Genomic DNA, 16,448 nt, shown 5'->3' on the forward strand with positions numbered 1-16,448 from the left:
TGATATCGGAATCGTGTCAAGTCACGAGTATTTGTGTTGAGGTGACAAGCAAGTTGTATCGTTTTCAATTTTTCAATTGCATGTCAAGGCGTTTGCTCAATACGGCTTTCCCGTATCGTATTGATACTTTAGGGACGGAATCCAACGGAATCTTCAGTCTTTTAGAAGCTTCCAAGGTTCAACTTGAGACTGTTTGTCGAATAAACATCGGGACTGGAACCGCAGCTTGATGATAGTCATAAACCCCCAGCACTATGATCCACTGGCAGATGCCGATGAGGCTATTTCATACCTTGATGCTTCACTCGATTTGTTCGACCAGCCTGAGCAATTCATTTGCTGAGAAAAGACACTGGTATGTATCTTCATTTCTGCCACATTCGTCTGGCTAGTTGCAGGTTCTGATCGAAGACTCTGGGGCGGTAGCACGTGCACAGTTTGTTTGTCTCATCCATTGTTGTCGAATATCGAAGCTTTTCCTTTTTTGTTGTCTCCCTTTCTTTGCATCTCCTTCTCTTCTCAGTCTCTCCTCTTTCAACCCTCTCCACCCCGCACACCCAATAGCTTGGGTTCATGCATATCCCCCCTTCTTTGGCTTCCACTGACAAAGCCATTGTGCCAAAGAGCAGAAGCTTATTTCACCGCATGAGCCAAGCTTTGAAGCCCCACACAGTAAGTTGTCCCACATCTTCACGCGTTGGGTCATCGCAGGTGCCCATAGACCTTGACTGATGGATGGTCAAGACAGCATCCACAATCTTCCTTGTGCGACCAGGCCCACAGGCTTTCAGCGCCCCAAGGGCAAATCTTGGTAAGTAATCTCTTGTGAAGCCATATTTCACATCGTTCTGTCGACTGATGCATGGTCGGGGCAGTTTACACAACCTCCCGCATGAGATCAAGTCTCACAGTTCACAGCTTCGAGTCTCCTTGGTAAGTCATTTCTTGTAAAAGCAGATGACCCATCTTGTATTTGACTGATGCATCTTGCAGCGAAATATCCTTTTTGAAATACCCGAGAACCGTCTGAGACCGAAGAGAGCCCTCTGTTCCGACCGAGGAGTACTTGGTAAGATCTTCATGAACCCCATCCATGAGCCTCAACTGACACATCAGAAACTCAGTGAGCAGTAAGAGACTGCTGTGGGCGTCTGCCTTTCATCGAGTGAGTCTTCTTGTCGACCGCGGCATCGGATATCGATGGACTCAGCTAATACATAGTCAGTTTTATTCCCATACTTGACAGAGAACATCAAATACCTCATCCCTTTTCCCACTCGGTATGTCTTTCGATCTGAATGAAAAATAACTCGATGGAGAGTCACTAACCGTCGAGATGAACTCAATAGTTCACCATAATCATCATCCGAGATGCCCACCGTCTTGAGCAAGTTCACTGATGGCGAGATTCTCCCCCACGATCCCCAACCGGCTGCACCTGCACATGGACAGGACGCCAGTTCTGAAGTGCACACTCAGCTGCCCGATGAGCCTCAGATGAGCCGACCTGAGATCGAAGAGCTTCAGGCGTACGAAACTGAGCTCAAAGCTGAGAAATTCCTCCAAGACACTGTACACTTAGCCACAATGCAGTATGCCACAGGCGAACCCCGAGTATCAGAGCCCCTCAACTCTGGATCACTCACAGTTACTATGGGGCTGCCTGAGGCAATCAGATCTGCAGATCAAGACATCGCCGCAACCCAGTCCAAGTCAGATGATTGGGACGATCAAAAGGCTGGGCTCACTCTGGGCAATGGCCAGTTGAGGCTGAAGATTGAGGACTGGCAGACCCCTAGTCCGAAATTCGCTTTGGAGAACAACCCCAAGGGTAACCCCAAGTGCGAGCTTCACGGGGAAATTGCAAGCCCTGAAATGATACACGTTGACTTTAAGGTCCCCGCCAGCTACCCAGGTGGCATGATAGGTATCATGCAAGTGATTGAAGCACTCTTCATGTCTCCAAAAGCGATTGCCATGAGCAACATCGAGACCGGTTCTGCAGCGGCTCGCCGAGAGTCGAAGAACCCGAAAAGAGATGGCTATCATATCAAATGGACAATCCCATGGGAGACGTCCGGCTGCCGTGTAAGCTGGACGAAGGCGAAAGAAAATTCGCCAACCGTGAGATTTAAGTTTGTGAGTGGGCGGGATGCGAAACCCGATGAACAGATGATAGTCAGCGTTGATGAGCGTGACGACTTTTATCAGATAATCTCTAAGAAAGACCCTGTCAGTATACAAGCTTCATCAATATTGGGATTGAACTAACATATCACAGAACACTTACGGCAAATGCATGGCACTTCCAGTCCGAATTTGGCTGCGCATTCAATGGCTGATATCAGAGGCCGGCGGCAGTGAAAGCAAACTGTTTGGGAAGTTGCTTGTCGAGAACAATTCCCTTTCTTCTACCAAGAAGAATAAAGGGAAGACAGCATCAAAGGAATTCCCAAAGAGTGCACCGGAATCTTTTACAGCTGAAGAAGGAAGTTCTGAGGACGGAAAGTCAGAGGTGTCAGCTATGCCGAGTCCAGAGCAGTCAGTGTTAGGGCAAGAACATACGATGGAGACTGTGGGGAGTCAAGAGTTGACCGAAGAAGAGTCGATCCAAGAAGAGTTGCCTCAAGAAGAGCTGCCCCGTGAAGAGTCGACCCAGGAAGATTTCACGCAGCATGAGTCGATCAAGCAAGGATCAATCGAGCAAAAGTCAACCTTGAAAGAGTTGACCAGAAGGGTTTCTACGCTCACGATTGATACCCAGAAGAGCAACAAAAGGTCAAAGGGCAAGGGTAAAGGGAAGGGTAAGCGCACGCCTGGTTCGTCTCGCTCCAACACAGGAAAGAAGGATGCAGTCCACGTCACCGATCACATCACCGATCACCTCCAACGTGGTGACAACCAGCGTGACGCCTTACTTCTGGGAGTGCAGGACATCGCTCGACAGGATGTCCCGACTCAGCAGCAACTTGCGGCAGTTGCTGGCCAACAAACAGTCAATGCCTCCCGGTCCCCTATTACTCCTAATGACTTGACTTCCCCATTTTCTCCATCATTTGAGACACCCCGAACCCACTTCTCCCCCCACACTCCCCACCCCTCATCCTCACTTTCATCTTTCTTCACACCTGCCTCGCGGAAGAAAGAGGATGGGGGGAAAGGGGAAGTAAAAGCGGAAGAAAAAGAGCCAGCAGAGACCTCAGATGAGCTGTGCTTTGCTCCGCCGGGGGATGAGGTTGGGCTTCGGTGCCCTGTCTCGGACAGCGGGGATGAGATGTGGCGTTCTGGTAAGTTTCTTACTCTTTCTATCATTGTTGATGCAGCTGCTAACTGTTATTTAGATCCTGGAGAGTACCTTGGCGGCCACAAGATGCAGGAGTCAGTCTTGCGTCGACGTGTGTCTTTTGATGTGGCCAGTCTAGGTATGCAATTGCATTCTACATATGTTTTGATTTGAATATATGCTAACAAAAGATTACAGGACTCTCCAGGGGCCATGAAACTACATACTCGTCCCCAACGGCCGACCCTCCATCGACCTCCTGTGCGTCTTCTGCCTTGTCCACCACAGACTCGGCTGGGTTTGGGACAGACGATCCCAGTTCAGATGGCACCGTCCAGCTAGGTGATCAAAGCCCGGCCGAGTCTAGCCGATCTGGCAGTAAGACTGCATACAACAAGAGGAAGCACCTGAGACGGCGGCGCAAGCACTTGATGAAGCGTCAGCAAGCGCGCGGTGCGGACTTCGAGAGCCCCGTCTTTAGTGTTTCCTCTCAGGGCGATGGAGTGGAAGGTCGTTCTCCGTCTCCACCCGAGTCGTTCGAGGATGATGAACCAACTCCCACAGCCAAGCAGTTCGGCAACATCGGGGCCCCTGACCCTGAATCACAGATAGACTTGCGCACGATCAGAATAGTCTGTCAGGAGAAAGACTGCCAAGTCATCTGTGGTTTGGGGGATGGGGTCTCCGTTGTTTGCCCTAAGTGCGGACCGTTTTCCTTGGTCCGCTACTGCGGCAAGCGCCACCTGTGGGAGGATGTCAAGAGGCACTGGGAGATTTGCACGATGCTCCCAGTCCTGGAACAGCACTTGGCCGGTTTGATTCCGTACGACGATCTCGTGGGTCCACCAATGCTTCCCTGCCTTCACCTGTGGGACACGTCTGAGCGCCATCGTCAGGCGCTGTGGTTCAGTTCCGCCCGCGACCGAGGTGACTACTTCGTGTTCGAGGAACTGAACAACCCGGGGGAGGCAGCGGACGCTCCAGCCAGTCACGCAGGGCTGCGATGTTCACCTCGAGTCACACACATTGTGCGATTCGAGGACGCCGAAGAGAAGGACCGGTTCCGCCGGTGCCTGGCAATCTGTCTCTTCGGTAAGTTTCATATCACCTTTACCTTCCTTGCACTTTTAGCTTCACCTCACTCTTAGTTTCCCTGCACTTTGACATCCATACAACCCTCACAATTGCGTACTTTTTAGATCATATGCTAACTCTTCTGTTCTTCTAGCGGCGGTTGAACATCCAGCCCTCGTGGACTATCTTTACCGGCTTGTCCGGGACTGGATGCGGGCTCACAACATGTGGGCCAGTGACAAGGACATGGACAGCATGCTACGCCGCCAGATGGGATTCGAGATGGGAGGTAACACCATCGACGAGAATCGTCTTGGTCTGCGGCATGCTTGTGAGACGGAGTGGGTCGGTGCTGACCGGCGCCACTGCGAGGATCTGACCTGCGCGAGCGAGCGTCGCCCCACGTTGCTCGGTAACCACCGTATGGGGTTAGGCTTCCGGAGAGTGTGCGAATCCCTCGAATCCAACTATTGGATTCTGAGGGCGCACCGAGCCACCCATCCTTCGGTGAGCGACGTGATGGCTCGCACGTGCGGGGCAGGGTTCTCGGAGGTCCTTTCAATGGACCGGCGGGTATTCTGCCGTGGCGTCGGTTGGGACGGGGCGGGAACGGGCCCCATGGAGTTGGAAATGCCGTGGTCAGGGTAGGGAGCCGTCCCCTCCCTAGCCCTTTTTCTTTGTGTCGGGGTCCTGGACCTGGGGTGGCTGGTTTGGAGAGAGATATCATCAGTGCGAATTCGGTGGATGCCCCCCAGGTCCAGGATGCCCATTTATGTATTATGTTTTCGGTGGTGACGGCGGGTTGGAGGGGGAGTTGATCGCCCCCTCCTTTGTTTCTAGATAGAAACAAAAACCGTCGCGTGGTTGTGCCTTTGTCCTACTGTGCCTAATTCATTGTTCTTAGGTGCTGTAAGTGACACGGAGTAGCTGTACATGACTAGATACCTAGGTATGTACTGTTTGATTTATCATGAAAGAGAGAATTGGTTTCTGTGGCACGTATCTTGCATCTTTATATCCAATTTTCTATTGGCATCGTAACACTTCTATGCATATCTCGTCACTTCTCACATATCAAAGCCCTGCATGTCTTTGTTTACTGGGTAATATACTTCTTCAGCCCTCTCAAGCGCTCCTTGGCAGTCTCAAGAACATCATCATTCTTGCACACCGCAAAGCGGAGATAATCCTCAGCAATGTGGGCGTTGGAGTCAGTGTAGAATTCAGTGGGAGGGATAGCAGCCACGCCAACCTCCTGGATAAGGAACCAGCAGAGCTTGAAATCACGAGGACGGCTAGCAACATGGGGCGGGAAAGGATAATCAGCTGGGAGCTTTACAGAGGCCATGTTGACAAGCACAAAGTATCCACCCTCGGGATCAGAGTACTGTAGAGGTTGATGTCAGCGAAATCAATGTATGGCAGAGTAGACTTGATAATTAGGGCTAGAGTGATTACATACCGGGATACCGAGCTCATCAAAGACCTCGCAGAACCGCTCAATTTTACCCTTCATGTCTGTTCGGCTCTCGTCCCAGAAGCCCTCTTTTTCTGCCTGCTCGAAAGCAACAGCAGCAGCTTCCTGGAGAGGAGACACACTGCTGTAACAGATACGGGTGTGTGCACCAGCCACGTACTTGATCAAGTGTTCAGGGCCAATGAGGTACCCAACACGCCAACCAGTAGCATAGAAGGCCTTGCCGGCGGAGCCCACGGTCAAAGTGCGCTCGTACAGCTCTGGGGACAGGGTAGCAATTCTAGTGTAGGGAACGTAGAAGAGGCGGTCGTAGACTTCATCAGACAAGATGATAAGGTTATACTTGATGCACAGTTCACCAATGCGCTCGAGCTCTTCGCGCGAGAAGACCTTGCCGACGGGATTGTGCCTATGAACTAAAGTTAGTTGAGACCTTATTATCTCTGTAAATCAAGGCTGCTTACGGTGAGTTCAAGACCTGCTACAATTAGCTTGGATATTCATGAAAATTTGGTGTGGCATGCTTACAATCATCTTGGTCTTAGAGTTCATGGCAGCCTCGAGCTCCTCAAAGTTAATAGTCCACTCCGATGCAGGAGAGGTCTTGGTGGCACCATCCTTGGGAGGGTGGAGAGGAACATAGCGGATAGTACCACCAGGCATCTCAATGTTGCTAATATATCTATTCGGAGTGAATTAGTATCCCCTCAATCCTCTTGCAATATCGGGGCTCCTTACTGGTCAAAGAAGGGCTCAAAGATAATGACCTCATCACCATCCTCGATAAAGCCCATGAAGGCACTGAGCATGCCTGTTTTTTATCACTTGTCAGCGACAAATGTCCATTTATTGGTAAATTATACCAATCGCTCACCTTCATTTGCGCCGGTTGTGATCGAGACCTCAGTCTCGGGGTCTAGCTTCTTGCCAAAGAAGGGGGAGTAAGCATCGGCGATAGCCTGTCTGAGGCGGGGGCGACCCTATATTGTATGAGCACTTGTGTAACTATGCGCAGATTCGCGCAGATTCGTTGGCGTTCTCTACCTTTGTCGGAGAGTATTGGTTGCATTCCACTCGGTCTAGCGCATCCTTCGCAGCGTCAAGAGCGAACTTGGGAGGATTATAGCCACTGCGCAAAAAGATCGTATGTCAATTCCTATCTTTGAAGTAATTTGGGGTCGTCGAAATGACGTGACTCACAAGAACCCTTGGCCCATGTTCACAATCGGCTGAACTGGCGAAGCTGCGGCGGCTTCGTTGACGATTGACCTTGAATCCCCATTTAGTATGTCTTTTCTAGCTGATTTCCTGAAACTGCATACCAAACATCCTGGCGCTGTCCTGCCACCCGCTTGGCGGGGCGAAAGGGATCGGGTCGCGAAGCTGTAGCCGACATCGCTCTTGCGCTGTAACCAGGTCGGGGTAATATCGAAGAGGGGGAGAATAGGTTTCTAGACCTGCAATTCCGTGATTGAGCAAGTATATGGCGATAAGAGCGGGAGAACATGAGGATTGAGGAAAGTGAGAAGAGGGAGGTCAATATATGGAGTTGGATTTCTCCACCATGGCGTGCTCCGCATTCGGCTGACGGCCCTCGGGACTTAGACCGGCTTGTTTTTTTTTTATTTTCTTTGGGTCACTTGGAGATTATATAGTACTTATATGTACTTCCATATACATATCTACATATCAATCGTACATAGAGGTAGTAGATTTTGTTGTTTGCTCATTTTCAGGCACCAAGGCCTGTTACTTACTAATTAACGCGTTGAACGCGTCGCACCCGCGGGTGGTCGTTATCATTTCTACGTTTACCTCACCTCGAAGTTTTTGAGTAACCTAGTGAATGACTAGATCATTCTCTGGTCATCATGGTTTCCTGCCCAATATGTGAGCAATCTGTATCCCAGTTGAAGATCAACGACCATATCGACTCGGGCTGCCAGAGCTTCATCGAAGAACCCTCGTCCTCTCCAGGAGAACTGGCATCCTCCCAGAAGGGACCAGTCCCTAGCATGTTCCAACCTCCATCCGCGCGCAAAGCTTCCGCCCAATTGAATATCTCGAAGGAGTCCCCGTCGCGTCCCACAACGACCCCACGCCCTCTCAACGGCAAGCGATCATTCATCGAGGAAGCGGAATCTACGCGGGAACGAGATGGGCCAAAGCAACCAAAGGGTGACTCCAAAGAGCCACAAGCAAAACGCGCAAAGATCAACGCTTTCCACAAAGCAGCACCTCTAGCGGAACGCATGCGACCTAAAACCTTGGAGGAAGTTTGCGGCCAAGAACTTGTCGGGCCGAACGGTATCTTGCGCGGACTCATCGAACAGGACAGAGTACCAAGTATGATACTGTGGGGTAGCGCAGGAACAGGGAAAACAACAATCGCTCGAGTCATTTCGTCACTGGTGGGCAGCAGATTCGTGGAAATCAATAGTACTAGCAGTGGTGTGGCAGAGTGCAAGAAGATATTTGCAGAAGCTCGCAGTGAGCTGGGACTCACTGGCAGAAAAACCATTATCTTCTGTGATGAGATTCACCGATTCTCCAAGTCACAACAGGATGTCTTTTTGGGCCCGGTGGAGAGCGGCCAGGTCACGCTCATTGGTGCCACGACAGAAAACCCGTCGTTCAAAGTCCAAAATGCACTTCTTTCACGTTGCCGCACATTTACCCTTGCCAAGCTCACCGACGAGGACATCACTTCGATCCTTCATCGTGCTCTCCGGGTTGAAGGCCCGAGTTATTCGCCTTCCGAACTGGTGGATGAAGAGCTGGTTCAGTATCTCGCCAAATTCGCCGATGGAGATGCTCGCACTTCGCTGAATTTGTTGGAGCTTGCCATGGATTTGTCCAAAAGGCCTGGAATGGACAAGGAGGACCTCAAACGATCCTTAACCAAGACGCTGGTGTATGATCGTGCTGGAGATCAACATTATGATACGATCTCCGCCTTTCACAAGTCCATTCGAGGAAGTGATCCAGATGCGGCGCTCTACTACCTTGCTCGCATGATTCAGTCGGGTGAAGACCCCCTGTATATATCTCGACGGTTGATCGTTGTCGCTTCGGAAGACATTGGCCTGGCGGACAACACCATGCTGTCACTTGCTATATCCACACATTCGGCGGTTGAGAAAATTGGACTCCCAGAAGCACGAATCAATCTGGCACACGCTACCGTGGCGATGGCACTATCGAAAAAGAGTACTCGCGCCTACCGTGGCTTGAATAACGTCTTTGCCGCCTTGAACGAGCCGGGAATCGCGGGCTTGCCCATTCCTGTTCATTTGAGGAATGCGCCAACGAAGCTCATGAAAGAGCTAGGCTATGGTGCTGAGTACAAGTACAACCCAAACTATGTCGACGGCAAGGTCCAACAGGATTACCTGCCAGAACAACTCCTCGGTCGTACTTTCCTAGAGGACCTGGATCTGGGCACGCAGAGAGACCGTGATTTGAATAGTATGTCATATCAAAGAAATTGATTGTCTTCACTGTTAGATCACGTCTTTACTACTGTCTTTCTATACACCATGCTCAGGCCCATCGATGGAACTATGACATGGCGGTATTCATACTTCCACCGCCCCTGAACTCCAAAAATTCCATGGACCAGGCAAACTTTATACCTATAGCAGTGCGCTATACCGGATTTGGAAGCGGCCTCATGGGCCTAGTCGTGCCTGCTTCGCCTATGCCTTCTTCACCCTCGAGTCACCCCGCTGTGCCTCGCTATGATGTCGAAGCCTGAGCCAAACTTCGGCTAGGATTGGGCCTGGTTATCGACGGCACTACTATTCCGTTTTAGGTATCCTTCGAGGTGCCCAGGTGTATCTTCTAGTTCCATCTTTATTTCATCATTCCCTACTTCGCTAAGGATCGACGACTTGCTCAAGAACAGACATCAGTTTGTATTGGGCTCTGTCCTCAGCCCATCCTTTTGCTCTCGCTCCTTGTTCCTTACTCGAGCACCTGTCAGAATCTCGACCATTCTCATTCCTCTCGTTTATCCTCGAACCCATGATAACGCAAGCTGCTACACGGCATCAGCCGTCTCCATTCTCTCCTCATCCGAACCGCGGTCGTAAATATGCACCGCGTGCACCGCATACACCTGACTCCATCTATCCTGTGAGTTCAATTCACCTCTCATCTTGCCCTCCTACGTCCCTGTGGTTTTCGTTGTATGCTTGCACGTCTCGTGAATTCTTGATACTGACTACGGACCTTCCAGTCTGCCATATCTCCACTCGCATCAAACATGCCTTTCTTTTTTGATCCCAATATCGAACACCCAATGCCACAGACGTGGCAGCTGTCGTCGGCAACGGCCATGGAATATGACACCCGGTCTGTAGATCCAGACATACTGAAAATGGTCAACGAACTCAACAATGATCCGATAGACAGCCAACCTCAGCAGCTTGGCAGTCAACATCAGGAGCTAGAAATTTTTGGCGGCCCAGTTTCTTTTGATTCAATCATGACACCTCCCATCATTGAAAACCAACTGCAAAGCTCTCTATCTCCAACAAGTCCGAAATCTCAACCCTCGACATGGCTTTCCAGCGCCAATGATTCTTGGTCATGCATCTCGACTGAACGTGACCGTTCTCGAAGTGTACACAGCAGCGGTGAAAGCCAGCCACTTGCCGCGCCAGTGCGTCCGCCGTCTCCCTCCCTCAAAGCGCTATATCCCGATGGCTTTGTCTTTTGGGATCCAGCGGACCCTGCGAAGTCTGACAAAATCCATGAAAAAGTCCCCCGTAACGCGGCGGAACTTCAGCAACAGCGAGAAGATACCGCTGCACTTAAGAAAGCTGGCGGCTCCTGTATGGCGTGCTATCGGGCCAAGAAGAAGTGTGGAACAACTACACCATGTCCTCCATGCTCTTCTAAGGGTAATCGAATCTGCTTTCGAAGTTGGGGAGATTTGTGCCTGCTTGGGCCGCCTACGGGGGGCTCTTTTACGATCCATAGCTTCCCGTCCCAAGAGGCGAAAGATACTTTGCAACATATGAGTAAGGAGGCTTTTGACCGCACAAATCCATTCAATGCGATTGTCAATATCCGCAAAACATATGGCGGGAACTGCACTGCATGGCATTGGACAGTCACGAGTTCCAATGTCACACTATCGAGTAAAACGGATTGCCCCGTCAATGATTTTCTTGGTGGGATTACCAGTGTCCTCCCTCTCGTGGATCTGGTCAAATTTGCAGATTTATTTGGACACAGCTCACTTGTCAGTACTGCATTCGAAATAGCAAAACTGTTTATGGCTATTCAAGGATTGGCGCAAGCTCGAATCCGTACGTGCTGGTTTGAAACTAGCGCTGGGCGCCTTGTCTCATTTTATATCTTGACTCTCTCTTGTTGGAAGCTCGCACAAATGTCTCAGGAATTTTGCCATGGTTTGTACGTGGCTCTGTGTGGGAAGGACAAGCAGAACAGCAACAAGAAAAGCCGGTCACAGAAAGAAACCAAGATCGATCCCGCTTGGGTCGCCGCAGCATTATATTACCGAGTTGTATGCGGCTTGCAAGATCTCCAAAAACACACAGCCATTGCGAGAATACTTGGCTCCTCTAGCTGTCATCTGAGTGGCGTCCGCGAAAAGCTCGAAGATATCCTGCACAATGTGTCCCCCATACCCGGGGCTACCGGAAAATCCTCCTGTAGAGCGATCCTTGAGGATGTAATTCCCAAACTCCCGCCATCTCCAGACGTGGATATGGCTTTCTGGCTGGCAGGCCTCGGGGAAATGTCCTCTTCTGTTTCGGGCCGAGCCGACAGTCCCTTTTCGCCCCCAGCCTGTGATATGCAAGCGTTCTTGGCTGATAGTTTCCCTCGGCCTGTGCGGATGGCAAATCCTGCTGAGCAGCATGATGGAGTCTTGCAATCATCTACAGCTTCTCACACTACCGTGATTGCCCAGGAACAAAATGCATTTGATAATGTGCCCTTTACCAATCGAATTGAAACCTTTGACCCGCATGGTCTGCTGGGCTGCCTCGGCAACGACTATGACAATGCATTCGATCCAATGTCTGCGACCTTTGTTGATACAATGCCACTCGATACTGCAATGCCACTTGATACTGCTATGCCACTGTATGGCAATTTCCAGCAATCCCTATACAACTGTTGAAGGCTTCCACAACATCACCACTCGCTCATCGCTATTGCCTATTTTTACAAGTCATCCATGGGAGGAACATACAACACTCGTTTGAAAAACAACCCTAGCTGCTGGACAGGAACTGAAGTTTTTTATGGAATTGGATAGAGGTCCAATTGGTTGTGATTAGCACCAGGTAGTGCTGTGTCTAGAAGTTCGCTCACTTGCTCATTCTTCTAACACTATATAAAAAAATGGAAACCTGAATTTCCAAGAAAGTAATAATAATTTGGTTGATCGCTTTATCTGTAACAAATCCAAAACAGCGAGGCGTTGTCATTCCGCCCGCGCGTCTCCAGAATCCTCCCACCGCCAAACACCTCCATCTCTCCACATTCTCATGGGCTGCGAGCCCCTCCACCTAAATCGATGCTGAAGAACTCTTGATCCAGACATTTAATTAAACCTGAACACGCCATTCACCATGGCCTCTGGCCAACCCTTCGCGTCGCGCTCCTATGCCGGCACGAAACTCCCAGAACGCTCGGTAAACACGAACGCCATGCCCTTCAGCGCCTCATCATTCTCACGGCATCGCGGTCTGGGAAATGCCAATCAAGGCGAATTCAACGCCGATGGCCAAAAGCAGATGCAACAGTCCGCGCCCGCGCCCACAACAAACGCGCAGTCCCATGGCCCAGCGCAGGACGCGAATCCGTTGAGCAGACTCACTGAAGAGCAGAGGGAAGAAATCAACGAAGCTGTAAGGGATACCCCCCCAGTCCACCCATGACACTATGATTCTCTCCAATCACCGTACCCTCCTGCAATACAATCAATCCCCTCTCTCACTTCCACGAGGGAAAAGAGTAAAACACCAGCTAACCAAAACCCGCCTCTAAAGTTCACCCTCTTCGACCTCGATCGCGACCGCCATCTAGACTACCACGAACTCCGCGTCGCCTTCCGCGCCCTCGGATTCACCCTTGGCAAACCAGAGCTAATCTCCCTCTTAACAACCTACGGCGTTCCCCGTCCACAAGTGCAACAACAACAACAAGCCGCAGGCAACCAACATGGTCCGGGCCAACCACTCGCCTCAAACAAAGGCCCCGTGTCGAACCCGCAACACCCGTCCAACCTGCTCATGCCGCTCTCCTCGTTCCAGGCCGTCACGGCGCTGAAGATCCTTGAGCGCGATCCGCGCGACGAGATCCTGCGCGCGTTCGAGCTCTTCGATGAGGGCGCTAAGGGGTTTATTGATCTTGAGGATTTGAGACGTGTTGCGCGGGAGTTGGGTGAGACCGGGCTTGAGGAGGAGGAGCTTAGGGCTATGATTGAGGAGTTTGATCTTGAGGGTGTTGGTGGTGTTACTAGGGAGGCTTTTGTTGGGATTTGTTGGCAATAAGTTGTTGGATGAGAAGGAGGAGGAGGAGGAGGAGGAGGAGGAGGGGGGGGATTCTTGGTCACCCCTGCTAAGGCTTGGATAGGTTCGCTCTCTGGAAGACTGAGACTTGAACTGAGATGTTGTTGTTTTGTTGTGCATGGGGGGTTTTCCTTGGTGTTGGGATTTGAGTACTTTTCTTGTTCTCTTGTCGTTTTACTCGTGTGCTTGTGTTTGGGAGTAAGTGCCTCTTTTGTGTTTATTTTGGGTTAAAATCGGACTACAAATGGATTACCATTCCTCTATACGATATTTACATCTACATGTTGAGATTACAATATTTGCAAGATGAGAATGTGGTATCATTCATAGCCCAAAGGGCTTCAACGTATTTTACTCACGAAAAATGCATACAAATTCAAGAAAACAGTAGCCACAAGAAAAGAAAGCCCAAACCCCCAGATCGCGGATGATAGAAACCATAAGGACCGATAATACATGTAACCACATGTGCAACCACCCACGATGACACCGATACCCAAAACCCAGATCGCAAATCCCAGAGGTACAAATGCAAAGAAGATAAGGTTCAATAGAACTCATAAACTAGAATAAAACTAGAAGCAGAGGGGATGATCATGAGTATCGTGGTGGAGGGCCGGGGGGCGGCACATTCTGGTAACCGGCATTTTGATATCCGGTATTAGGAGGCATATTCTGATATCCAGTATTGGGAGGCATATTCTGATATCCAGTATTGGGAGGCATATTCTGATATCCGCCATTGCGGTATCCATGCCACTGGTCCATAGGCTGGCGCGCACTAGGCTGGGGACCATTATAGCGGCGATATGTACCAGGGGGAATAGCCTTGCGGGCCTTCCGCAGTTGTGCACTGCGCTTGCAGCGACTATAGATACAGAAGAAGATAGCGAGCAGGATGAACGTGCCGACGCCGACACAAACGCCGATGACCAGCTTCTGGTGCTGGTGGATCCAGCCCAGGGCCGAGGAGCCCTTGCACTCACCTGCGCTGCAGCGACCACCCGAGTCGCAGGGTGTACCGTCTAGGTAGTTCTGGTTCATACCGATACATTCCTGGACACCGAATGAGTGCTGGAGTGAGGGTGCGCCGCAGACGAGACTGCAGGAGGGACTATTTGTGTTCTCGCAGGCCCAGGTGTCGTTGGTGTTCAGCAGTGAGCCTATCACCGTGCGACACTGGTAGTCGCGGCTTGTGCACTGGCCGCTGGCGCAGCTGAGTCCCTGGTTCTTGCTGCCGCAGCTAGCACCGTCCTCTTTGTATTTGTTGTCGGGACAGGAGCTGGAGGTTCCGCTGCAGGTCTCGGCGATGTCGCATTCGCCGGTGCTAGCACGGCAAACGGTGTTGGCGGAGGCGAACTGGCATTTAGCGCAGCAGCTGTCGTTGGCGTCGTCGCAGACGGCACTGTCTTTGAATTTGCAGGTCTTGGCGTCACAGCAGGAGTTGTCGCTGCAGCTTTGTTCGTCGCCGCAGTCGCATTCTTCGCCGGCTTCGACGATGCCGTTGCCGCATTGGCTGCCGCTGATAGTCACGACGCCGCGGTTGTCGGATAGACAAGAGGATTTGATGCTGTTTTTGCCAATGGCAGAGCAGATGTTACCAATGGTGCATTGCGAAAACTTGGTCATCGAGCTCTGGGCATATGGGTTCATGATGTATTCCGCATTAGCATTGCAGGTTGATGAACTGAGCGGGCAGCATTGAGATGAAGCGTCTAAATTGTTTGTGCAGGCGTCTGTGTCGCAGTCGTGCACTGCTCCAAAGGTGTGACCAGTCTCGTGGGCAAACACCTGCCAGGAAGAACCGGAATTGCGAACTACGACGTTGGAACCGGTCACAGAGTTCTCTCCGGAGGTAACCAGGTCGGAGGAGCATAGACGACCCATCCATGACACTCCAACCTCACTGCCTGTTGGGCAGTTTGTCATCAGAGTCCAGTAGGCATTGTTATCTGAATGACTTGCGCGCCACTTGGAGAATTCATTCAAGCGCCAGGTGACATTTCCGCCCTTGCAATCCACGTTCCATGGCGTAGCAGTGGAGCCCGTGCTGGAGCAGCCCGTCTCGGAGATTGTAAGGTTGCGCAAACCAATGGACACATTGAAAGATTCTTCATAGAGACTCGAGGCCGTGTTTACCACGTTGATGACCCAGTCCCTAGCCGCTTTTTCAGGGGTGGAGTTAGTAGCCATGAACGATTCTGTAAATTCACAATCCGTTGCAATTCCGATCAGAGCGACTTTCTTCGTGTTAGGACATCCGCTCACATCACCGATGGTCGATTTCAGATTCACACCACCAGTGTTGCCCGAGACACCACCAACATCTGAGGATGACTGTCGCTTGCCCAATCCAAACATCGAGTTCAACGAGGCGACACCCCACTGACCATCTGTTTCGTCCAAGTCATAACCGAAAATCGAATTGGACATATCAGCATTGTATCCAAGTTTATCTGCGCTGCAGCCTTCGGATACGGGAAGCGACCGCTTGAGCTCGGAGTGCTTATAGTGAAACATATCGGAGTCACGGTAGATGATCATCGATTCACCATCTCTGGGTTCGACGTCGGCATCGACCGGGCGCTTTTTGTCGAGATAGGTCGACTGCAGCTCAATGTGATGCTTATCATTGTTGACACTGAAAGCACCTTCAAAGAGGGGTTCTAGGCCGTCCTTTTTGACGGTGATTCTGGCCCAGCCCACGGGCGTCCATCTCCCCTTTCCGGATCCTACCAAGGCGCGACCTTGGAAGACTTTGTGTTCGTGTCGCTTGATTGGTTCGGCACGTTTAATTGTGCCATCGGCACCGATGTATTGCACGTAAGCGTCCTCTGCCAAGATATCATGGTTGGGCTCGAGTTCTAACTTTATGCGTTTGTCGTCTTGGTGTAAATCGAAGGTGATATCAAAATGTGACAGGTGGCTTATTTGGTGTGAAGGAGTACGAATGATGGCATTATCGACGGGTGTCACTCGTCGAATGGCCTCTGAGGCCTGTGATCGTGCTGGGGATTGTCAGCGGCTAGGGAACTGGGTGCTGGGCAACGGTGGGGGGGGG

General features: G+C 51.0%; 5 protein-coding genes across 5 annotated transcripts; 4 read left to right on the forward strand and 1 right to left on the reverse strand.

Annotated features, from left to right (window-relative positions):
* Window positions 1-1,371: 1,371 nt before the first annotated feature.
* PEX2_007690 (uncharacterized protein) lies at window positions 1,372-5,005 on the forward strand (the record flags this gene model as incomplete). Its single annotated transcript, XM_016738046.1, has 5 exons — window positions 1,372-2,232; window positions 2,282-3,287; window positions 3,342-3,422; window positions 3,482-4,375; window positions 4,512-5,005. 5 exons carry the CDS (start codon window positions 1,372-1,374, stop codon window positions 5,003-5,005), a joined length of 3,336 nt encoding a protein of 1,111 aa, XP_016594491.1.
* A 448-nt stretch (window positions 5,006-5,453) lies between these two features.
* On the reverse strand, window positions 5,454-7,230 carry PEX2_007700 (kynurenine--oxoglutarate transaminase; the record flags this gene model as incomplete). The annotated part of the gene is made up of 9 exons (XM_016738047.1): window positions 5,454-5,744; window positions 5,820-6,243; window positions 6,299-6,312; window positions 6,363-6,516; window positions 6,573-6,645; window positions 6,709-6,814; window positions 6,879-6,963; window positions 7,035-7,103; window positions 7,157-7,230. 9 exons carry the CDS (start codon window positions 7,228-7,230, stop codon window positions 5,454-5,456), a joined length of 1,290 nt encoding a protein of 429 aa, XP_016594492.1.
* A 475-nt stretch (window positions 7,231-7,705) lies between these two features.
* Window positions 7,706-9,591, forward strand: PEX2_007710 (ssDNA-dependent ATPase MGS1; the record flags this gene model as incomplete). Its single annotated transcript, XM_016738048.1, has 2 exons — window positions 7,706-9,302; window positions 9,476-9,591. The coding sequence occupies 2 exons, from the start codon at window positions 7,706-7,708 to the stop codon at window positions 9,589-9,591; spliced, it is 1,713 nt and encodes a 570-aa protein (XP_016594493.1).
* A 546-nt stretch (window positions 9,592-10,137) lies between these two features.
* Window positions 10,138-11,991, forward strand: PEX2_007720 (uncharacterized protein; the record flags this gene model as incomplete). Its single annotated transcript, XM_016738049.1, has 1 exon — window positions 10,138-11,991. One exon carries the CDS (start codon window positions 10,138-10,140, stop codon window positions 11,989-11,991), a length of 1,854 nt encoding a protein of 617 aa, XP_016594494.1.
* Window positions 11,992-12,445: 454 nt separating this feature from the next.
* Window positions 12,446-13,369, forward strand: cdc31 (putative cell division control protein Cdc31; the record flags this gene model as incomplete). Its single annotated transcript, XM_016738050.1, has 2 exons — window positions 12,446-12,724; window positions 12,866-13,369. The coding sequence occupies 2 exons, from the start codon at window positions 12,446-12,448 to the stop codon at window positions 13,367-13,369; spliced, it is 783 nt and encodes a 260-aa protein (XP_016594495.1).
* Between the last annotated feature and the right edge of the window lie 3,079 nt (window positions 13,370-16,448).

This window comes from Penicillium expansum (assembly GCF_000769745.1).
Source record: "Penicillium expansum strain MD-8 chromosome Unknown contig21, whole genome shotgun sequence".
Taxonomy (NCBI): Eukaryota; Fungi; Ascomycota; class Eurotiomycetes; order Eurotiales; family Aspergillaceae; genus Penicillium; species Penicillium expansum.